This window comes from Coturnix japonica, chromosome Z (assembly GCF_054131305.1).
Source record: "Coturnix japonica strain WE chromosome Z, WE-NBRP24, whole genome shotgun sequence".
In the NCBI taxonomy this organism is placed as follows: Eukaryota; Metazoa; Chordata; class Aves; order Galliformes; family Phasianidae; genus Coturnix; species Coturnix japonica.
The window spans coordinates 203161-227763 of record NC_140702.1 but is presented as its reverse complement, the minus strand read 5'-3'; the positions used below and the strand labels follow the sequence as shown (position 1 = coordinate 227763).

The following is a 24603-nucleotide window of genomic DNA, read 5'->3' as shown; positions in this document are numbered from 1 at the left end:
TTTATTTTTTATATATATATTTGCATTCCAGATGTACCTCTGCTGGTCTGAAGCACTTATAGGCTGCAGGCTGAAGATAAACAGACCATGCAGCTCAGCAAGCGGGATGACGCCCACAGCCTAGCAATGCCTGAGGCCTTGCACATCCTCACTCTTGTGAATGAATCCAGTGAAGGACTGCCACCATGGAAGAAAGAGATGACAGGTTTTCATGAAATATTTTAGTTTCTACCAATTTTATTAATTCATTTATTTGTTCTCTCTGTTAGAAAGACTGGTTCAAGTAGGTAATCATCATTTCGCACTTTCCATCGGCATAAAGCCTCACAAGCTACCAGCTTGAAAAACACTCCTCAGCTACTTAATTTGATGACAATTTATTCTCTACCTTAATTTTGCCCTTACTTACTTCCTTCGTCATGTATTTTACCTACATAGACAAACCCTTACAATTGTTCAAATACTCTCAATTAAAAGCACTGTTCAGTAAGTTCAATTTCTCAGCCTGGCTCCCTCCAGCACCATACATTTTAGAAGGCCATCTTCCCACTTCCAACATGATGTGGACATACCACCCCATTCAGAGTTCCTTAATGCTGACATCCAAGAGCTGCTTCCATCTCTGAGATCCCACAGAAATCCACGAATGTCTGCAGGATAAATATTTCCCTGCACCACCTTTAAGGAGGCAAGTCATGTTGTTCCCATTTCACAGCTAGAAAAGAAAATCCCACCTTAGCTTCTAGCCCATGTGAAATAATACCTGTCATTGGGATTTTGGTCAGTAGGTGGTTTGTCTGAACTCCTGCTTCTCTGTGGTTCACGTTAGTCAATTTTATTTTCAGGGTGAGGAGTGGGACTGAAACCATTCCTCAACATGTCATGCTACTCTCTTCAGGTAAGAGTTTTTCCTCAGTTCATGTTAATTATTTCCTTCAGTTCAGCAAATCCTGCTGCTGTGAAATTCTTAAGGATCCACTACAGAGAGGGTTTTTGAAACTAGCTTTATTTCTGAAAGTGGACCGGCTCCATATTTCCCTTATTTTATCGTACAGTTCTTCAAATTCCAACACAAACCTCCAAAACCAAAGGGAAAAATACCACAAGTAGGTATTATGCTTACATGTGATATTAAAACTCTAATGAATGGCTAGTACAGAGCTCTTCCTTCAGCTCACGGACACAGTGTGCTGTTAGCCTGGCTGCTGTCTGTTCCCATTCTTCTAACAGCAGTCTCAATTAGCTGTCTGCTAATGGCATGAAATCTTAAAAGGAAAACTGTCCTAAAGATATTATTTTTTATTTACAATATTCTGAAACAACTGACTTTGCTTCTCATCCTAAACTGAAAAAAAAAAAAAACCAACAAAAAAAAACCACAGAAAACCTGTCAGCAAAACACATGATGATCAAAGAGAGGAAATTACTGAACACAGTAAATCCAGCTGTAAAGCTGCAAAGAAATCTGGCAAGATAACAAGAGGGAAGAGCCCCTCTAAAACTTCCCACCTCTGTACATAACTTACAAAAGAAGTGAGGAGTTTCCTAGCCCAATCCTTCATGCACAAGAGATCCCAGGACTGCAGCTCCACCTGGCCATGCCAGAAACCCACCTGGCCCAACTTAACCAAGGGAGGATGTTCAAGGGGAAAAAATAAATAAATGTTTAAAAAATACCTGAATGCACCCAAATACAGCAAAGAGAAAAAAAGAGAGGGAAGAAGGAAGAAGCTGAATAGATCCACATGCTGAAGGCTTAGCTTCCAGAAGCTAAGGGCAGTTACCAGCCTGAGACGTCCTTCCAAGTGGCATCTGACTCCCTTAAAAAATCACTCTTTCCCCATCTTTGCCTGTTTTATAAAGCAGCCAGAACAGACAAGAGGTACCAGGAACTTGATCCTTGGGACCCCTTTCAAATCAAGCCATTCTGTGATTTTAGGACATAGAGAACAGAGCTGAAATGCACTGCAGACCCCAGCAGCACCATCTTCCACACCTGCACCTGCATGCAGAGGCACCTTGTCCCAGCACTGCCCAGGAAAAGCAAAGAATCAGAGCCCCCAGCAAAGGCAGAAGGGCATGCCATAGGCTGCAGAGCTGCAGTCACCTCTGAAACACAGAGGATCACAGGTTTTAGCATAAATTACTGACCAGGAGGAGTTGTGGGTCCTTTACAGAAGTGTGGCTAAGAAGGAAATCTCTGCACAGTTTAACCTTCCACAACCTCTGAACTGCATCGGGGGTCACAGTACGCCAGTGCTCCCAGCTGCTGTCCCTCCACCGCTCTGCCTGCAGCGAACCCCTCGCCCTTTCCATTTGGTAATAGTATTGATCTGCTGGCAGCAATGGGCTGGATAATTAGCCAGGAATTAGGGTTTCTATTACAGCCAGGAGGCTACTCCAGCTGATTTATCACCTGAATAATTTACTGTGATTGAAAGGAAATTAAAACGAACTCCATTTGACAACTGTGCACTTTTATGGGCTTCAGTGAAGACTCAAAAGCCAAATTAATAGCCTCGTGTTGCTTAATAGTCTACTGAGAGTAAATATGGGGAGGTTTTTCCTCTCCCGACATGCTTTCTTAGGCTGGATTTTAGAGTTGGTTTTGTTTTTGGTGGGTTTTTTTTCTTCCCACCAGTGAAGCCATAGCCTGAATCAAAAGTTGTTTCAGCTGATAGCAGTAAAAACTGCAAACCTGCCTTCCAAGCCACTCTTTGCTCCACGTTTTCTTTTGCTCAGAGATACGCTCCATATTTTTCACTGTTACTGAAAATCGTGTAGTTTAGGGAAGAAATAAATAAGCAGTGGCTCTACTTTTCTCCTTACAACTTTCAGAGTGATTCAGAAAATCCTCAGCAGCACCGTCCACCCTGACACAGAACCCCTTAGGAAGAAAACCATACTAATTTTATGCCAGAGACCAGGAGCAAGGTCCTACGGTTCATTCCTTCCTTCTGCTTCTCTAATGACTGCACTCGCTGAGTGTATAAGTCAAATAAAAAATGAAGTCCTGAAAAATAAGTCCTACTTTCTTGCTTTTTCTTGGGCACTCCCTGCTATTCCTGGAGATTAAAATCTCGTGCTATGCATCTCCCTGCATGCTCCTCCTTTGGTCAGTTCAGCTCCTTCATTACAGCACTTTCTCAGGTCAGTCAAATGGAACTAACAGCACACAACTTTTTTACTCTTTCTGATTTGCCAGTAATTCTTTCAGGGGTGTTGGATAGCCAGAATTCGGCTGCCTGTATTTATCTCCAGGCTTAACAGCACTGCATCTCACAAGTGAATGTATTGCTACATGTTTCTCAGGTTAGCTCCCACCCGCAATATCTCTGCATCGTTCAGAAATGAATTCAAAAAGAAATAAACAGTTTAGTTCTAGCTAAAAGTAATGTGAAAGCATCAGCAAAGGCCAGGGTGTTATCTGCTATTATCAGCAAGTTGTTCTCTACTAATCCAGTGACCTACGCAGAGTTGAACTTGGTCACATCGTGTTACGCCTCGTTATGGCCCTGATCTAAAGTCTGTTGAAGTCAATGGAAATAGTGACTGGTTGATGTGCTGCTGCTGGTTGACACTCACGAGCAGAAGCCCATTGCAGTCACTCTATGCCAACAACAGACTTTGTTTCTGAATGAAGTACAGTCTAACTATTCTCTTGTCATTGCCTTTCCTCTTAGCATTGCAATAGCTCACAGTCAGAGGAAAGTATTCATTACTTGTGGCCTTCTTTGTCTTAGTCATCTTTTACAGTAGATACGAAAACTCAGACTGCTGAGTGCACAACATATTTGGAAGATTTGGAAGTAAGAGCTAACATGCAGCAGGTTGCAGGTGACTATCATGGGGACATCAAGTTTTTGTGCCTAAATAAAATTAGCAGTATTCCATTTGCTCCTTATGTATGTTTCTAACACAGTAGATAAGCAATGGATCAGCACTCCTGTTAGACTCTCCCCATGTCTTTATGAGGAGCATCTTTTCCTTATTTTCCTCTACAGAAATAGCTTAGGACTCCAAGCATCCAGTGCTGACCTCGCTCCTAATGCACTTCTGAGTTCAACCACATCCCAGATGATCTTTAAGTTCCCTTCCAACCCCATACATTCTGTGATCCTAGGATTCTATACTTTCTTTCTAATTGATTTTTATTTTTATTTATTTATTTATTTATTTCCCCCCCCTCACTAATTGGTCCAGACAGCCTCTCCACTTTGGTTAAGTTTCATGACAGCTTTGCTTTACTACCAAAGAGGTTAAACATGACTGCTTACTAAAGCAGTGGAGTTCACATCACATCCTTGAGAATCAGACATTTGTATTAATTATGCATGCTCCTGTTGAAAGTATACTTTGCATGCCACCAAAGAGCAAATCCCATTTCGAACAACCATGAGCCCTTCCTCATAGCCAAACCTTCCAAAAGCAAATGGGAATGTTAAAGGCAAATGACTAGCAAAGTCCATTTGTAACTAAAAATGCCTAGACAAAGCTATGCTGCTAAGGACCTTTCATATATTATAATATCTTTTTTTCTCAGAAATATGTTTATCAGCATCTGTTTGTCTTCTGAGCTTGTGCACAAAGTGCCCTTTTTACCTGATCAGAAGAAGCACACCCCCAGACTTGATGCTCTGGTTGCACAGCCATTCTAGATCCAGGGAGATCCTTGCTCCAGCAATAGCTGGATATCCCTGAATATAATGAAGCCAGGAGACTTCAGAAACGTGCTCCTTTACTTCTTCCATTCTTTCAATTAAACCATCTATTTGAGTTCATTTCTGGGCTGCATCCCATGAGCTGCAGTTGTAGATAACTTGGAATCTTGAGAATACAAAAAAACTAAGGAAGGGTCCTTTTCTGGGATATAAAAGTTAAATGGGGACAGGTCTAGCACCAAACATCTTTGAAGTGACCAATACTGAAAATGCTTACTATAGCGGGAGGTGGATCAGTGCCTGTCCTCTCCATTATCACTGGTGTTAAGGATGGGATAACCACCATCTAGTGGTACGCGAAGGCCATTTCACCTTCAGAACATGCTGCTGGCTTAGCTTTCCTAATGAGCTTTTTAAAAGAAAAGCTGTATTGACGCCAGCATCTTCCTCATGTTTTTCCAGGCTGAATTTAGATTTACAGAGTTCACAAACATAAACCAGGCAAACCACAGAGCCAGCAGAAACTGATAAAAAATGAACAACAGCAAATGACAGCGCGTGTGAGCTTGAGGGCACGTGGAACTTCTACTCAACCACTCCACGTAAGAATTTCTTTCTTTAGTTATACCAGTACATATCCCTCAATACTGAAGTCACGGCGGTAATAGATGGCCATGCTCCTGATACTCTCCAGTGTCTTTCAGATGTTTTGACTCCTCTAAGGGAAACCACTGTTTGTTTGCAGTTCAAGGACTGCAAACACCTTGCTAAAACTCGGATTTAATATTAATAACACTGGGGATTAACAATGACTAATTACATTGCTAAATGTAGGAAATGAATCAAGCTGGGCCTATACTGGATCTGACAGACATACTTTCTATCTCCTGTGATTGCAGCTAAATGTAGGTCTGAGGGCTACAAACAAAAAGCATGTTGAGAAACACAGCTGATTTTTTATAATTATTATTATTATTTTGCATTTACTTCTGTATACTGCCTGCTAAAATGGAACCTTCCCTCCAAAGATTGCGCATAGTCTTCTAAAATACACTGCTAGTCTGTAGGTGCAACAAATTTACCTTCACATATTAACTGGGTGTTTCCCTCAGCAAATGGCCAATTACATGACTAATAAGCCGTTTCCAGATGTAAAAATCTAATTTGTGTGCACAATCAAGCTAACTATGGGCCAAAATTAGGCACAGAGTTTTGCAAATCTATTCCTTATTTTCTGCAGAGCCTACTTCAGATCCAACAGAAGTATCAGAAGATGTGATTCTCCTCATGCTCTCTCCTGATACAACTGGCCCAGATCAGGTATAATTTCATATCCGAACACATGCTATAACCTTCTCTCAGCTAATGTTTTCCGTCACTTTTTAATAGTCTTCCACAGTCAACATGCACTTGGCTGAAGAGCTTGATACGACACCTGTTTATCCATGTTTTTTCTACTGCCCATTTGAGAGATATTTCTTGTCGTTTCCCACTAAGGAGTCCTCTGCCATCAGAAAGCATATCCAGAAAAATAAAAGAGTTTAATGTCTGGGACTTTACCTGCTCCGGTTTGATGGGCTCTGTTGTTGTGAAAATGTCAGAATAATGTTGCCTCTCGAAGACTCGATCCAACACTTCTAACTGCTGCTGGGTGAATAGGTCTCCACGCATCTGTTTCCGAAGAAAATCTCTACCGGGGAGAGAATGGCCATTGGGTACTGGAGGTTCCTGAATACCTTTCAAAGAGGACAAAGAAGACCGAAGAATAAATAGGCATTAAAATGATTAGGAGTGTCTATTTTATCCATCATACAGGTGTGAGTACTTCATTTGCTTACACAATGAAGAATCGTAGACAGGAGTATAGGAACAAGACACATATTGCTAGAAGATGCATTGATCAATCCTCCATTTTAGCTAATTCTCAATGTGATTTACCATCAGTGACTTCACACATAATTCAAAGGCATGACAAAGGGTAGCAGTCACACGTTTGTTCTCAACACCATCACTCTGTATTTGAGAGACTGTAATGGTCAAGCTGCAGTAAGACATGGGAAGATAAGTACAAAACCTGATGCTAGAGCCACAGTCAACTTGGATCATCTCCTGGTCACTGTCCATAACTGCTCCTGTGATACCTGCTGGTCTTGCTGAGTTATGTTATACTCAAAGGTTTGAGCTATAATGTGCTTCCATCAGGAAGCAAGGACTCATACTCCAGAACCACGTTCCGATTGCAGAAACCAGACAGTCAGCTCTCCAAACAGACACTAATAGCAGCATTCTAAGGTGAGATGTCCTTGGGACTTGGAGTTACCACTGCAACGCTCTGAGGAAGCATTCTCCCAGCTCACAATACCACTTAGTTGTCATTTCACTTTATGTTTCTTAAACTCATCGGCACGGTGAAAGCCTGGGCTCTGAGTCAAATTTTCTCTCTCTGTCTCACCCTCTTTCCAGCAGAGGTTGTTAACAGAAGTAGTAAGTGACTGCTCATGGCTTAAAAAAAACCACAAAAACACAGTTAATATAAATGTTATAAATGTTCAGATAAGCAGATTCACAGTGTTCTCCTATCTTTCCTTTATCCGTTGGTGCTAGAAATACATCTTTTATGTTCTGAAAGCAGAGATACGCAGTATTCCTCAGGACTCCAGGAGGTGGAACTCCAACAACAGCAGTAGAGATCAGATTTTGTCTCCAGATGGCAACACCACACTACACAGAGGAAGGAAGCATTTAAAAACAAGCTAACAACAAAAAAAACAAGCAAACCAAAAAAAACCCAGATTTGTCTGCGTACAAAGACCAACGCTTAGATCTTCTTTGGTGGGTTTAGGTGAAGTCAGGCAGCTTAAATCGAGAAATGAAAAAGTTGGCATCCATAAAGTGCTAGGATCAGTTTAAACTGTGCAGAACAAAATATGAGCCTGTCTTCTGAACACAATGCGTAAACATACGTGCAGAGGTGTGAAAAATGAGGGGCAGGTATAAGAGAGAGGTGTATCAGAGAGAGGTGTATCTTTAGATCTCTTTATTTTTTTTCTTTACTTCTCTAAATCAAACAGTATCTAATTGATGGAGTGCCGGGTTTAGTCAACCATCACTTACAAAATTAAAAGTTCTAGTTGCTAGCTGCTTGGTAGCAAAAGGCTGGGAGGGCATTCTCTCTGGAGCATGAAAACACAGGCTTTAAATTTCAGGTGGAATCATAGACTGGCTTGGGCTGGAAGGGACCCCAAGGATCACCAAGTTCCAACCCTCCTGCCATAATAATGTTATTATAATTGGAGGGGGTCTGGAGCACAGGGAGGCTGAGGCTGAGGGAGCTAGGATTGTTCAGCCTGGAGAAGAGGAGGCTCAGGGGAGACCTTATAGCTCTCTATAACATCCTGAATGGAGGTTGTAGTGAGCTGGGGGTTGGCCTCTTCTCTTGTGTAATCTATGATAGAACTAGAGGGAACGGTTTTAAGCTGTGCCAAGGGAGATTCAGGCTGAACATTAGGAAATATTATTTCTCGGAAAGGATAGTCAGGCATTGGAATGCACTGCCCAGGGAGGTGGTGGAGTCACTGACCATGGGAGTGTTTAAGAAACATTTGGATGTTGTGTTGATGAATATGATTTAGCCGGGAAGTATTGGTAATGGTTGGACTAGATGATCTTCTAGGTCCTTTCCAACCTCAATAATTCTGTGATTCTGTGATTCTGTGATTCTATCTGCCCTTTCTCCCAGACAACACAAACAGGCGACCACCCTGGAAGCCAACCATGAAAGTCTAGAAAGAGAAGGAGATCTCCAGGGAAGCTGCTCTGTGTGGGAAATCCATCCATAAAGACCATATCAGACAAACATAGACACAAGCTCCTGAGTGATGTGCCTCTCTGATTTCAACCTGCTGTCTGTCAGGTTGCCAACCATCAGACCAGGCTTCCCAGAGCAACATCCAGCCTGGAAATTCCTTCCCTGCTCTCTTACTGCGTCCCTCCAGCAGAGCTGTTCTTCATCACTGCATTTCCCAAACTCTGACCATCTGCAGGCAACTGTTCACTATTAAAGGACTTTCTGTATGATGCACACAACATATGAAAAGTTCACGAAGGTCTTTAGGATACGTTTGGCTTTTAGTCATTACGTAAATGTGAGATAATTACCATCAGTATTCTGTATTGTTTGCATACACTAGAACATCTTTGATAATTATAAATACCACAGGCGCATTTGTAGGAGTTTGAGTAATGAAATGGGCTCCAGGGAGAGGTAAAGCATTTTTCATACAGTCAGTGGATGCATCAAGAAGAGTTTTGTTCTGTTGACAGCAGCACCCACCTGCTCTGCAAAGCAATCAGTTCCCTGTCCTGTGGCACCTTTCCAAACCAACAAGTGAAGAACACAACCATCACACTCTGCTTAGGAAAGAAGAATCTCACCCCAAACCCATGTTTTGTCCTTCACTTCTATCAGTCTGTATCGATAGGTCGGGATTGTCCCACAGCACCGCGGCTTTCTGAACAACCCTGGGCGCTACGCACTTCCCCGCCAGCACAACACCCAAAGCCCTTCCCCAAGCTTAACAGAAGTCCTGATAGTCTAGGAGGAGTTATGCACAGCACTGCCAACAAGAGCTGCCTAATGTATGTGAAAATGTATGTGAAATGTATGGATTTCACCTGGAAGCACAGTTGTTACTGCAGAGTTAGTTATTCCTGTGGACCTAGCAAATGACAAGATCAGTATAAAGAACCTGATAAGCTGTGACTGCGTTTTGTAGCATAATTTTATGGTTAATTACCTTTCCTCAACACATTTTCTGAAACTGCAGGAGACATCCAGAATTGCCGAACATGCCTACAACAGATTTTTTTTTTCCCAATACTCACCCTGTAAATCATTCATGTTAAGACATTTCACTGCTTACGCATTTCTGGTACCGTAGGCCAAAAATGAGGAGAACAAATGGCTGTCAGCCCTATCTTAACAGAACACTACAGCAAGTTTTGAGGCCCTCAACGGAAGGGCCCCCTTGCGTTCCCTTCTCAACGCAAGGAAAAGAGAACCTCTGGTTTCAGGTTTTTGGGTTGTTTTATTTGTTAAACAACTTGGGTTTGCAGGGTTAATTAAGGAAGTAAATAGCTGGTGCAGTGGATAGCCCATATTCATAAAGGACATGGTTTCTGTCTCTAATTTGTACTGTCCAATTTCATTACCTGGTATCATACCTAATTACTCCACCTTATAGGGAAATGCAGGCTAATTAGGAAGGATGTTATTCACCACATTTAAAACACGATGAAGCAAATGAAATATTACCGGGAGGTAAAAAGGTGATTTGTTTCCTTGTAGCATGTCTGTAAATTAGCCCAGAGAAGATGAAGACTTTGTTTAATTACCACTCAGGGAGGCTTTGTTTAAAATATAAACAGAATTTTTACGGCACCTTCTCGGGCCCATGTGCACTTGGCGGCGAGTGGTCTGCCTGTCTTCCTAGGAAGGTATTACTTTCTGAATCACATATGCTGTGGGAGACCTTTGTATTTACACCATCTGAGTTCTCTAAGCTCTGTTATTTATTTTTTTCAAATGATAGTATTACTAAAAAGAAACTTTGTATTTTGAAGTGTATATAGCTGATCATCGCACAAAGGTTTTCAAGAGAAATCGCTATATTTCACAAAGGCGGGTATGGGTTTTGCTGTAGATCAAAGTGAGAAAGAGGGGAAAAAAAGATAAATCACCAGAGATCCAAAAATACTTTTCATTTGGAGAAGATATCAGGCCATTTCGATAGCACTGATAGAGTCTCTGCTCTGTCTCCATTACCCACTGAAGGCAGCCGGAGTCAGGAGCTGACTACGCTAGATTATATTCCCTATAAGATGGCCACCAATATATATATATATGATCTTCAACCTCTATTGATTGACCAATTTCACAAGCAAAGACTGGTGAAATGAAGCTGAAATGAACATCATGCTTTAACTCATTGAACCCATCAGGCCTGAGTTAATCTCACTGCCCACTGTCTCTGATAGAATTCAATTGATCAATCATGTTTCGGTGATAGTACCATTTCAGTGGCTTATTGCTTCTTCATTTCAAAGCTTGACCCGTCAGATATACTAGGACCAGCTCTGCTTTTCTTGGAGACACAGAGACCAGCACCTGCCTACTGCAGCATATTGCCTTATGTCCATGCTTGGGGGAAGGAAAAAAAGAAGGAAAAAAAAAAAAAGAGGAATTTTTGCTAAACACTCCCATCTTAGCATTGTATTTTCACACCTATTACACTGATTTTACAGTCAGAGTGGGCAGTAAAAACACAACAAGGCCGAGGAATCAGAATTCCCAATATGTCACCCAATAGCCATCTCTCATCACAGATCTTGTGCTGAGCCGTGATCGAACCTCTCTGCACTGGGAGAGCAGCTCTCTGCTTGCTGGGACATCTACAAACCCTGCCTGATACACAGGACACAACCTGGTGTATGTGCCCATTTCCTTCCGCTGTGATTTTGATCCTACAGTAGCCACATAAAAATGTTATAACTGACACACGTTGTGATCCTGACATCCCATCTGTTTGAAGCAAACACTCATGTGCGTAGTGCCACTGAGTGGAGCAGGACTGCCTGTGCACCTGTAGGAGCTCCTACAGCAGCCCAGCTTTGTCCCACTGCACATCATAGCATCCCTCACCTATGCCCAAGGGCTGCCTGCCACACTGCCCAGGGCTCTAGGCAGCCCTGTACAGGAAGACCAGGAGCCACAGCAATTTGTGATATCCATGATTCCTTCTCCAGTGAAGAACTCAGAACCCTAAGGAAGGTTTGCCACTAAGGAAGCTGAGCCAGGAGACCCTGAGGATTCAGGTACCTGCAGAGCACTCTGATCTGGCCCTACCAGACCAAAGCACAGGATCAGAAAAGGTTCCTACAGAAGGTAGAGGGAGGTTTGAACATTGCAATCCCTCACTGCCCCTGGCAGGGACAGCCAAATTCCTCCCCTTACAAGAAATGACACTTGTCGAGAAAAACACAGGCTGTTATTCAACTGACGGTAGGCAAAACTAATCCTTCCATGGAAGTTTAAAACAGTAAAGCATAATTAAAACTTGATGCCCTGAATGCTTTGCAAAGCACTCTCTACAAAACTTAGCTGGAGGGAATAGAGGCAGTGCAGGGCTGACCCACACTGTGCGCCAGATACACCGGCACTGGGAGCTCTGCTGTGTCCCCATGAGTGCGTTAAACCCTGCATAAGGAGAAAAACCTTCCTTTACTGTCCTGCCAAAGATCTCAGCAAAGTTCCTAAGAAATACAGAGGACTTCCAAGCAGATTTTATTCCTCCTAAAGCACAAACTCCTGTTGAGACGCTGAGACATTGCCACCAACCTGTAACAGAATGGGCTTGGGAATGCACAAAGGTGCTGAGCTCTGCCCAGCGAGAGGTGTGGGTCTGTGCTCTCCACCTACTTCCCCACAAGCAGCGTGTACAAAAAGGCATTGCTAACTCTGGATTTTTGACACGCAGAGTTTGAATAAAGACCTGCTTCACAAGACCAAGGACTGCAGCCTCGTGTCTGCAAATGTGAATGCTTAATGCTGAACAAAGAAATCTCTCTGGTGAGCTCAGCCACGTGGCTTACATGCAGAATACAAAACACTGGAATAGTTTTTAAATACAAGTTGCACCGAGTGCGAATTTAAACGCACTTTTCTGCATTTTATCCACATCCATTAGTCGAGTGGCACCACTCACTTTTAAATACCCTCTGTAGTTCTGTAATGCGGGTTTGTAGACCTCGAGCATTGCTGACAACTTCTCACGTCCAGGAACCACTGCTGCACATCTGCCTTCCACTTCCCGCCTGCCTGCATTTGTGTGTGCGCTCTGCTGCATGAGCACTGCACCGCATTGCTCTGTGCTTACGGAGGTGTGTACGACGCTCATATTTCGCTATATTTACCGCTCTGTGCTATTCGGCTCTTTTAAAAGCTGCAGAAGAGAAGGTGACAAAAAAAAAGCAGCCAGTGACAGAAGAGAAATAACATTTTTCAGCGGATGTTTTTGTTTTACAATTCTGCCTTAAACATTCTGAGGCGCCGAAACAAAAACGATGAACTAAGATCCTACTTTTAGGGGAAAACAGCGTAGCTCTTTGCTAATTACTGTAATTAATTAGTGTCATCTAAACATTAATTATTTATCAGGCAGTAAACTCAGCAATCTACTGTACAATTCCCCTGACAGTGAGCTTATCACAAGAACACCCTTATTAGGGGACCGTGGAAGAACCCGACTGTATGCATCCCCATTATTTCCAAACCTGCCTTGATGATGGGGGGATCGGGGGTCCCTTCTGGGGCTGCACCACCACTAGAGCTGCTCAGAGGTGGTTATTTTCCTATGTGTGAGCCAAGAGTTTTCCTGGGCTCCCTTATTTGCCTTCCATATAATGTATTAACTTCTCCAGGGAAAAAAAAAAATGACAACAATAATATGGCCAGAACTTGGCAAATTATTTCCAAAGACTGCTGAGTCTGAATGCTGCCTCTTTCTTCACAACAGCCAGCTGTCGGCAAGTGAATAATTTCTATGAATATGTAATGTCAGTTTGAGAGCAAAGGTCCAGCATGACAGACACAGGTCTTTCTCATTTTTGCTCCGTGCCACAGATGCCAACAGCAGTGAATGTGATTCTGACTGCACCACACATCTGCATGGATGGGGATGGAAAACACAGACTGACTGTATCTGAGCCTTGTTCACAAGTGGGGATCATTTCTGAAGAACCATCTTACACAGAAGCGTAAGCAGGGAAAATCCTGAATGAGCTGAAATAGCCCATCGTGACTCTCTTAATTAAAAACTACTTTAGTTTTCCGGTTCAACGTGATTTTAGTGTTTGAGCAGCTTTCAGAGATATATATGTACAACTATTCAAAAGTAAATATGCCTTCTACTGCTGCATCTGGATGGGGCTGGGCATCAGCCCCTCCTAGCCTACAGTCTGCTCCATCTCCTGACCATGTCTATTCAAACACAGCTGACTCCAGCCTGTCCATCTCCTGCAGGGCACCACGCTGCTGCTTGTACTTGCGGCACAGCACACTGCCTGTGGTACAGAACACGTTCTAAGGCATTTTTCTACTGTAGTCATATGTAACCTAACAGACCAGCTGAGCCAGCTCTCAAAACAAGGGCAAAAAGAGCATGCATTTAAAAAAATACTACAGCTTTAGCTGTAAGATTTCATAAAACTCAAAGAGAGTCATTATTTTCTACGGCTTTGTGTATGGCGTGTTTATTCTTCATTGTAATTCTTGGCTAAAGCAGAGCAAGAAAACAAATAGGGGAGAGTTGATGGTGTTTTTTGAAGATAAATTCATCGGGAGGGAGGGGAGGATGGAAGGAAGCAAGCAAGGAAGGGAGAAAAAAATTCAATTAAGAAACAAACTTTGCTACCATTGCGTAATAGTTACATTACGGACTGACCACAGGTGGCTGTAATAAACGGAGGGACGGGCTGCGCAACTTGACAGGGAAAGGAAGAACCTTTCCATGCAACATAGCGGCTTGGGTTAGGGTTTCTTTCCCCTAAAGAAACTGTGGTAGCTATGCCCATTTCTGTGGCCTGGGCAATGTGCTCTGCCTCAGCTGCTGCTCGCCCCACACCATGAAGATGGACATGCAGACATGTCCCATGGCCACCATGCCTTGCAGCAGCCCCTGTCCCTGGAGCACATCCCACCCAGCCAGCCAAAGCCTCACGATGGCTGCCAACATCCCACTGACAGAGCTCTCCTCACCTTCCGTACTCACACACCTCTCTGTGCCTCCAGGAAAGCTGGCATCGGCTCCTACCATAACAAACTCAATCGTTCTCAGCGGTGCTCCAGCAAATAAAGTCATTAATTACGGCCTCTCTCCACTCTGCCGTTGGCTGGAGCAGCAATCAATGTGCAACCCCTCATTGCCTTCTCTCAGGGAGCAGAGACAGATGCCATAAAAATAAACTGCAGCCCACACAGAACCCCGCCAGTTCAGCGGCAGCAGGCTGTGCCCAGTAACAGCCACCACGCTGCTTCAGCCGGCACGGCGGTATTTATTTGGTCTGCCGCATCCATAGGGGAAGGCAGCCCATTAAGCGATCATTTTTATCTTATAACGTCAATTTACTTATACTGATTGGCTTCCTGCTGCCAAATATCAATTAAATTGCAAATGCCTGCTGAAGCTTATTTTCTGCTACTGTCTCTTTTCCTTCATTTCCTTTTTTTCTTTCTCTCTCCCTTTCTTTTTGCGAGAGAGAACCCTATGTTCGAACATAATTTAATTTATTTCCCTTTCCATATCTCAAAGGAAAATCTATAACTCCCCCTAGAAGGCCATTTGCCCTCTGTTATTGGGAGCTGAGGTATCACAGCACTGGGCAATTTGTTTCAACTGGCTATCGGCAGCCCATCAGGACTCCTAAGGACCTCTGCCATCTCAGTGCAATTGTATCTGGTATTGCCATTTATGATTTGTTTTTAATAGGTCCTGGTAACCATCAGATTCCCGGATTTCAGTTTGTATGTGGTGCACCCACTCTGCTGCCTCCTCCCTCTGCAGCCTTCTTTCCTACCATGGTCATCAGCCTCTGAAAGAGATTTGCACTCGTGGAAATGCCTTCAAGACAGACTATCATTAGCTCAGGCTGCTGTGTTTCTAAGGCTGATAGCATGGCCAACACTGCTGGAGCTTATACGCTGTTCCCACGACAAAGAGCTACGTGAGCGGGCTTTGACACACTGTGATGGATGGCACCAGAAGCCCAGGCTGAAGTGCCAGTGAGCTCTCCCCAACATTTGTGTGCACTCACAGCCATTGCTTGGCCAGGTCTTCCCATGACAGCCGAAGAAAAGGTCTACACCAAGATAACACCTACTTTGATTTGTATATCAAAGTAATATATAAGATATCCTCCCCTTGCTGTAACTTTATGGAGTCTATGATGAATGCTGGCATAAGAGACCACAACATTACACTTCATAAGCAAACGAAAAGCACATCATGACTTCCTACTATGAAATACAAGTCATCTGCCTCTGTGTGCAGTGAGAAGAAGAAGTGGATGGAAGACAGTTGTACTAATGGGGCTGGAGAGCTAGCAGATGAGTGTCAGCAATAAACAGGAATGGTCCTTGTGGCAGGAGGCCAGCAAAAGCTGTGGATTTGGAAGATGACTAGAACAGTAAAGCAGCACAGAAGTGCAACCAGCCACATCAGGATGGACAGGCTAACACTAGTCAGAGATAAGAAGTTTCTCAGATACAGAGCATACTTGATCTGCAGGCCACAGTGCAGCATTAAATTCCATTTGTTCTGTCCAGGCCACCTTTTCTTCCTTGGGCTCACCCAAGAAAAAGCAGGAGAAGGTAGAAGCTCATCAAAGCAATCCATCCTTCTACACAGAGAGAGCCTTTATATGCATAGAAAAAGCAGGAGAAGGTAGAAGCTCATCAAAGCAATCCATCCTTCTACACAGAGAGAGCCTTTATATGCATACCTCAACTATTTTCCTGGTTTTGGGGTTTTTTTTTGTGTCTGTATACACCCCATGAGCACATGGGAGAATACTGCACATAGAGATGCACTTACAAAGTGAGAACAAACACATCCCCACACACACGCATTCACCCAGCCAGGCATATTACCCAGCAAAAAGAGAACTGATTGTTATCAGCCTGAAAATAAATAGCAAGAGTCACTTTGCCTGTCAGGCCAATGTTTCTCTTGTTAGACGTTGCAGCTAGCGCTGTCCTTCCTGTGACCGCGGAAGAGAATGCTCACAAATGCGCTGCCAATGAGGAAAACTAAAATCCAGCCATGGCTGTGTAAGAGGGAGGTTATCCTGGGCTTGCCAAGTGTCAGGGTGATTATAGAGGGGTTTACAGTTATCTACACAACAGACCATTGGGCAGAAGCTGCACAAATTTAGTTACGACTGGTTTTTAAATGCAGACTCATATGTATCAATGATGCATTCAATAAGAAAATGAGTTTTGTTGAATACACTAGTGTGCACATGCATATATAGGTCTACCTGTATACATATATACATTATATGTATACACATGTGTAATGAACATCTGTATTCCATTTGTCCAATCATACAGCTATTCTTCATGCAGAGATGCTCATAAAAAATATCAAGAGTAATACAAAAGGTCTCTGTATGTTTCTGCAGTGGTGACTATTGACCAGTTCCTTCAGTGCTTGATGGAGATAGCATGATTGCATGTGATGTATCTCGTAGGTTTCTAAACTGAAGGCTCCAGAATCAATTTGTGGTAACTGGTTAGATGTGACCAGCTTACAAACTCAGAAAGGCTACACCAAAGCTCACAGTTTTCATAGGAAGACATATAATTTTCTTGTGAAGACGGTGCTTGAAATTTCAAGAGTGACATCAGTTTGGCCATTGATTTCAGCTTTTCCATCACTCTTTGAGGAACTTGTCTTGCAAAGAGAACTTTCACAGGACAGTTTTGCCATCTGGGCTCACTCTGGAGTCTGCTCTTTTGTGAGTGTGTCACACTTCAACTCTTTGCCACTGAAACAAAATCAGCTGATCACAATGTACACGCTCGGCTTTGCTGGGTGAAAACCTGGGCTACAGTAGGAGGAAGGATGGAAGATACCAGGAAGTTTTGTGGGAGCACATTCCCATCAGTTATGTGCTGGGGGTTCCATCCTGAGCCACAGCCAAGGCCAGCCATGGTTACCTCCCTTTCAAATAGCTTCTGCTTGTAGAGTGATGAAGGAACACTAACTTCATACTCAGGAGTCAAATTCTTCATTTTTACCTGTGGCATCCTATATGCAATCCTACTGAAAACTTGCCTCAGTAATGATACAGCTCTGTAATTTGGACTGGGCAAGCTAGAGCAAAAGCAAGAGATCCCAGAGGTTTACACTGATTTCACTTGCCTGCCACCACCTTTCTGGTTTACAGCTAGCATGCAAGGCATTAAATCAGCTATCTATTTCTCAAGTAGCACTTTAAGCTCTTAAGAAATCATTACTAAATGAGGATATGGCTTTTTAAAACTCCAACACAAAACCCATCTCACTCAAAGGAACCTCATTCAGGGCTGTCCAGCAGCTGAAACCTGTCGTGCACTACAACAACTGCATGTTCTAAGACCTTCCAAACGAAGAGGCATCTGAAACCTAGCATGAAAACAGACCTCAGGTAGCTGATACAGACAATTATATGCCAAGTAAAGCAAAAACAGCAGGAGTACATTGACAACACCTAAATTTAAGATCTTTGGTTTCCAGCTTCAACCTGTAACACAGGTTCAGCAACGAAGAAAGATCTGTTTTCCTGCTAGCGCCATAAGGTAATTACAATAAACACACTCCAAATACAAATATCTTTCACGAGATTCTCAGCAGAGATTAAGCATGGGGGAAATTACATGCTCAAATTTCCCAGGCATCTGACAGAAGAAACACATCGGTTTGTTTCAAAAGTGCAGGTATTTTGACTATTCTTTCCATCTCCAAAGTCATAGTCATCTTTATGCAGATGATTGCTGCTACAGAATTAGGAAAACACATGAACAAAAAAGCAGCTGTGCAAGCATCTCCTTTTATATACCAGTCTCCCTCACTGAGGTTAATGAAGAAACAGAAAGCAAAGGCTGTGGCTCTGAAACTGATTCCAAGCAAAAAGTTTTGCCAAGTTTCTCAAGTTTCAGTGGGGTGCATCAGTGAAGGCTCAGATTTGCCACAACAGGAGAGCTGGAGTTAACCCAGGTTAGCTGGAGGATAACCCAGGTTAGACCATCAAGCACAGCCCCTAACTCCATGTAAACCACTCAAAATCCAAGTGCAATGCCTGAGAGCGTTGTCCAAATGCTCCTTGAGTTCCAGCATCTTGGGGCCATGACCACTGCCATGGGGACCCTACCACCCACTATAATATAAAGTATAGTTATCTACTGTTATTCAAGATTTCAGCAGTTTGAAAGCTCAGCCAAAAAACAATCCTGACTTGAAAATCCCAGTAACCTTGAATCGTACTGTGGTCAGCTTTAACAAAAGCAGATAATGCCACACTTTGTACAACCACGGAGAAGTCAGATAGTGTATAGGGGCTATTTTGTTACATATAGGAAGAAATTCTTCATTGTGAGAGTGGGGAAGCTCTGGAACAGCCTGGCAGAAAAGCTAAAAATTCCCAGTCCTTGGAAGTATTCAGGGACAGGTTGGATGGTCAGTGACTAGGTTGGAGCAACCTGACCAGAAGGAAGGTTTCCTTGCACTTGTAAGGCCCCATCCAAACTATCTGTGTCCAAACCTGGGGCTCACAGCACAAGAAAGATGTGGAGCTGCTGGAGAGGATTCCAGAGGGCCACAGAGATGATCAGAGAGAAAGAAAGAAAAATCAATCCACAAAAACTGCACAGAGCTATAGATTGGGCTGGATATAGCACAGATGAAACCATCACTGCAACATAACTAGTAAAATCAGAACTAGTAAAATCAGAGCAAACGCCATTCAAAAGGACGCCATTTTAAAGCTTCAGCGTATGGATGGTAAGGGAAAATCACTTCTGTTGAGAAGACAACAACCTGACAGTGCAAACAGCTCACCACGCCTGCGATCCCTAAATGCAAAAGGACAATCTGAATCAGCAGCAGAAATTTAAATCAGTACTTGCTGATCCAGCAAAACCTGACTCTCTTCAAAGGCTTCATCTCATTATAGTCTCTGGAATTAACTCCAAGAATAAAGACGACCCAAGTGAGTAAGCATAGCTGAAGTGGTCCTAGAAAATATTTAAGTAAACCCCAGCACCTCCCTGGGAAGGAATTTCACAGAATCACAGAATTGTAGGGGTTGGAAGGGACCTCTAGAGATCATCAAGTCCAACCCCCCTGCCAAAGCAGGTTCCCTACACTACATTGCACAGGTTAATTTCTTTCTCTTTGACCTCTTCACAGACTTGAATAAATACACCTGCTTCACTTGACTGCCTTGACTCCACAGAGTTCGATTTTTAATTCTTATACGTACTTCTCCACCACTTCGTTCTGGATGTTATGAACTGCACAGCCACTTCTGTATGTGCATACATCCATGTTCCAGATAGACATCGCAGCTGCAATGAAATGCAGCTAACTCATCTTTTGAGTCCTATTCTCCAAGCACCTCAGTCCTTCCACATGGCCCTTCCTCACCTTATGACTGACTTTCTGCTAGGCTGTACATCATCGCAGCGTCCAAGTTTATATTGGCAGGTGATTTTTTTCCACTCCTTAACATTCATTTTTTCCCCTCACAGTCATTCTGGATCTCTTTCCCCTGCAAATTTAGATCCTCAAAAGCTTCAGTCATTTGTAAATTACCCATGCAGAACTCCCCAACGAAGAGCTAAGAGGATGACATCAATCCCCACCACATACTGCCATGTTCAGTTCCTTACTTGAGATGAGAGGAGTCACAGGGATTTCTGTTAATACGGGACCCATCCAGCAGTTAATTTCTGCACTGAACTGCATCACTCATGGGCTGCCAGGCCTGAGTACCAAAATCTATTCAGGAAGCTCCAAGGGTGTAGTCTGGAGTAAGACAAGATCTCAGCAGCCTGTTCAGGAAAGGATGCAGTTTCATGGTTTCATGCCATAGTATTTAACCAGAGGTGTCCCATGACCAGCAGTACTCAACACTGGCTGCCAGGAAGAGGGTCCCATGTGTGGCCAGAGGAATCCACAACTCAGGCCTCAGAGAAAGGGGAACTAAGATCACCAGTTGCCTGAAAACTGTTAGATCTATATCGTGGTTATGAAGACTTAGAAAGCTGTAGCCTGACAAGGAGCCCCTGCAGCTTCCCAGGCATCTATTCGTCTCTCATCTGTCCTGTAGCCAGGTCCCTCCAGTAGCTTTCCCATCCACCGTCCCTGTGTGACAATGTGATGCTCATAGCATGGGACAGTTTTATCAGGCACTGGATTGTGCAGACACACACACACATATTGTTGGCTTACCCTCTTCAATAGAAGGCTGTGACCCAAGTGCCTTTAGGCATATTAAGTCTATGGTTAGACTGTAGTTAAAGAAAAGGCATTTTTCAAAGAGATTAGCTCAGCCAAAGAAGCATAAACATCTACATCACCATATCAGATGCTGAGAGCAACGCAGGACCGTTGTTGCTGAGAATGGAAACAAAACAAACAAGCCGTATGAACTGAGGTCTCCTGCCACGCTAGTTTCAATTCCCCATAAGCCGACATCACTGAGAAGACTCCACACCAGTGAATTTGAAAAATGGTCAGCACAGCTGTTCTGTGCAGGTCCTCACATCTGCCAGATCTGTCCTGCAGCGAGAGGATGTGGGTGGGTACCAGACACACATCCTGTGCTGGAGTACACTGACAGTGTCTGGCTAGATTCTCTTGCCTCACTTCTGGCTGCATTTCCCCGTATGGAGCCAGAGTTTTGCCAACATTTTGCTGTGAGCCATTTGGAGTTGCATGTAGGTCTCACATCATCAGCATCAGCTCACAGGAACATCTCAGATGAGAGCCACATCCCCTATCTGGTCTGGCATGTGCATCTGTTTCATGATCCCTCTCAACTGACACAGCATGAACCTGCAGGAAAAGTCACTCTATTGAGATCAACTGCTTTTGTTGGCTCTCCTGTATCTGCAGAGCTCTGCAGTAAAGCAGGATGGAAACCTGCAGTAACATCAGTTCCTTTCTGTGCCTTTCTGCTCCACCTGTTCTTCCCAATCTATGGGCCCACGTGCATGCGAAGACACACAGCCCAAAGGAGGGAATCTGAAAGCAAAACAGCAAGCTCTGCTGCTTGAAGCTAAGGAGGCTGACAGTAACACTCTGCCTAGTTACAGAGCAGCCTGCTTTTGTGTCAGTCTCCAGTAGCACGTCCTCTAACCACCAGTGAAAGAAACTGATCCCCTATGAAGGCACATCTGCTCCAAGTAACGTATTACAGCAGGGGAAAAAAAAAATGACACCTTGAGTTACATAAACCAACAAAGACTGTCTGATTTGGTTTGCCCCTGTTGCTATCCAGCCAGCTCCCTGCTGTGTTAAAGACTGGTGGCAGTTGTTAAAAATAAATAAATAAATGTCAAGGGTGAGAGGAACAAAACCTGGTGCCAAATCACAACAAGTATTCAGTGCCAATGGAAGAGCCAAAGGGTGAGTCCTCCTTGCTTCATATCCCAGCCAAGGGAAGTGCTGCACAGTCTATAGCTCTATTCATACGAGAAATATGAATACCAACTTACAGCAGCAAGCGTGTACCTACAGCTACCAGGAAAGGAAGCAATGTGTCAAAAAGAGATGATGTAAAAGAACTGCTATGGAAGTAGTCTCCCTCTGGCTCTCAAAAGTCAGGAGAAGGTAAAGTTAACTCTGCCCCCTTGTGCAACTGCATCATGATACAGCCTGCAGCTTAAAGATGACGTACTTCTCTCCGCCAGCATTTGATCCACCTCTCTGCCACCTGCAGAATGGAGCCTTGGGATTTCTATGAACATCTCGTGCCTGGCTGTGCAGAGATACCTCTTGCTCAGCAGGATGAGGAAGGGTTACCGAGTCTCCCCAGGAATCTCTTCAAAGAAAGAAAGATGCTGAAGTAGCTGGTTAGGCACAAAGGCTGTTCCTCACACTGCTTTCCACTTCTGCAGCTGTGAGCCATTAAAAAAAAGTAGTTTAAATGGTCTGCTGATGACAGCAGTGCTGTCCAACTTGCAACCTCAAAGATCGTGACTCCTGCTGCCATAACAATGGGAGTTGTTTTATAAATTGTGTGATCTCTGATAATTAATTGCCAAAGGCTGGGGAACTCCTCAAAGATGCCTCTGGTCTTTCCACAGAAGCATTTTAATCTTTTCTCTGTTAGGAAAAGAATTTCTTCCTTCTTGTTTGGATAACAGAGTCCTCTGTAATGATACCCATCTATGAAGTGATGCTTCAGGATAGTGCTGGGACAGTCTCAGGGCACAAAATACTTCCCTCTTTCCATGGCTGATAAAACACAAAATTTCCACTTTACCTGCTTTAATATAGATATGTACGTGTGCACTTACGGCCTGGATTTAGGGGAAAAAAAACAAACAGATGTGCAATGATCTAATTAAGGCAGATATATTCAGCAAGTACCTGGACTTTCACAGCTGTAGACTCACACGTACGTGGCTGAAATCAACCCCACAAAGCAGCCCCAGTTTCAGTAAACCAAGCATGACTCTCCAATCCAGCAGTGCATTTCCTCCGCAAACAACCCCTTCCTTCCTCCACAGCTCGGGCTCCTCACCTATCGTCAGCTTATTTTATCCAGAAGTTAGGTTTGTGGTGCTGCTGCTCCTATATGGCCAACCAGTGAATCCCGAACGCCACTGCTTTCTCCTCCGCATGTCAGTCCTTTCTTTCTCCTTTACAACTCCCTGGGGCCACTGTTGTGCTCCTCAGAGGCACAGACGGGACCTCTACACACATGGCCAACGGGAGGTTCTCCAAAAGAGCTGGAGCAGGTTACACAAGTGCCCACCACCTCACCAAGTGCCCCAGCAGAAAGCAGCCGCCATTTACCTTCATCGCGCTTGCGCTTGTTGCTCTCGGTGCCAGGAGACGCGATGCCCAGGATCCCACTGATGGAGTAGGACGAGCCAGCGGAGTCGGTGCTGACAGAGGACACCTGGGTGACGGAGCCTGTGGAGGCTGCAAGGCAAGGCCAAGCGGTCAGAGAGCCACAAGGCTCCTCAAAAGAAAACATGAAATAGAACTTATTCTCCATGAGAAGCAGCCTCTGTGCTAATAGAGGCCAGGACGGTGCTCTGGCACCGTGTTGGTCCTGGCTGAGCACTGCTGCTCTTAAACTGAACTAAAGTTTGGGGAAGTTTTGCTACCTCCCGGCTCAAGATCACAAAGTGCACAGAGAATTATGGAAGGGATGGGTGATAGATGAAAAAAAAACACATTCAGAACTACTTACTGACTAATGATGCAGAAAACGTTATGAATAAGTATCCCTTTCTTGATTTATTACTTTAATTATCTGACATTCTATAGACCCCCATTAGTGGGGGTGGGGGGGAGTTGGTTTAGATTTCAATTTTCTGTCTCACAGTGAAAGCTATTTATCATAATAATCACTAAAATTCAAAACCTTTTAGCAGTATTTATAAAATTCCTTTACTGTGTTCAGTCCTTGGAGAATGACAAAGAAGGTGCATTAGCACGTGTGCTGAAGTGTTTTATGCAGAATTATCTGTCCATAAGAATGATTAGAAGTTCTTTAGAATATTTGTAATCCATTATGCCTTTTTTTTTCTTTTTTTTTCTTTTTTTTTAGAAGATAAAAAAGTTTTTCTCACCTATGCTGTGACTGGAGGCTGGCACTTGCTGATTGGGCGGCTGCTGCACCTTGGTCCGTATGATCCTGTTTGTAGTTGAAAAGAAATAACTACTCAGTATTACCCATCATTTACAGGGGACATCACACACTGTTTTGTCACTTGGGGATATCTACACCAATGCAAAAACTTTGCTCCCGCGCATGCAGACCCAGGGCTATATTTGTGCTTCCAGCCCATGTTATTAGGAACATTGGGATAACTGACTCATACACACTCCCTGAGATCCTTATAGCGTTTGGTGTTTCAGTCCTTGTGATGATACAGCCCTTAATGACCAAATAAGAGACTCTGGGGCACCTTTTGGGCACCCAGAGGCCCAATATTCCACCTGCAGGGAGCTGGACATGCCAGCAGGCTGCCTGAACACCTTTGTAAATCTGTTCCTGTGCCCCACACACTGAAGGAACCTGGATAGCACCAAAAAGATTATGCTTAGCCAAATTAATAGTAAAAACAAAAAATGTGCTGGATTAAATGCTAATCTTAAAAGCT

At 43.6% G+C, this 24603-nt stretch overlaps 1 protein-coding gene across 2 annotated transcripts in view; it reads right to left on the bottom strand.

Annotated features, from left to right (window-relative positions):
- Positions 1 to 24603, bottom strand: part of PAX5 (paired box 5) — a 70013-nt gene that overhangs the window by 33007 nt on the left and 12403 nt on the right. For both annotated transcript variants that reach the window (XM_085529905.1, XM_085529906.1), the window contains exons 4-6: positions 24070 to 24134; positions 23285 to 23413; positions 6222 to 6397 (exon numbers count right to left, since the gene is read on the bottom strand). In XM_085529905.1, the coding sequence (XP_085386031.1) occupies positions 6222 to 6397; positions 23285 to 23413; positions 24070 to 24134 (370 nt within the window). The remainder of the gene's footprint in view (positions 1 to 6221; positions 6398 to 23284; positions 23414 to 24069; positions 24135 to 24603) is intronic.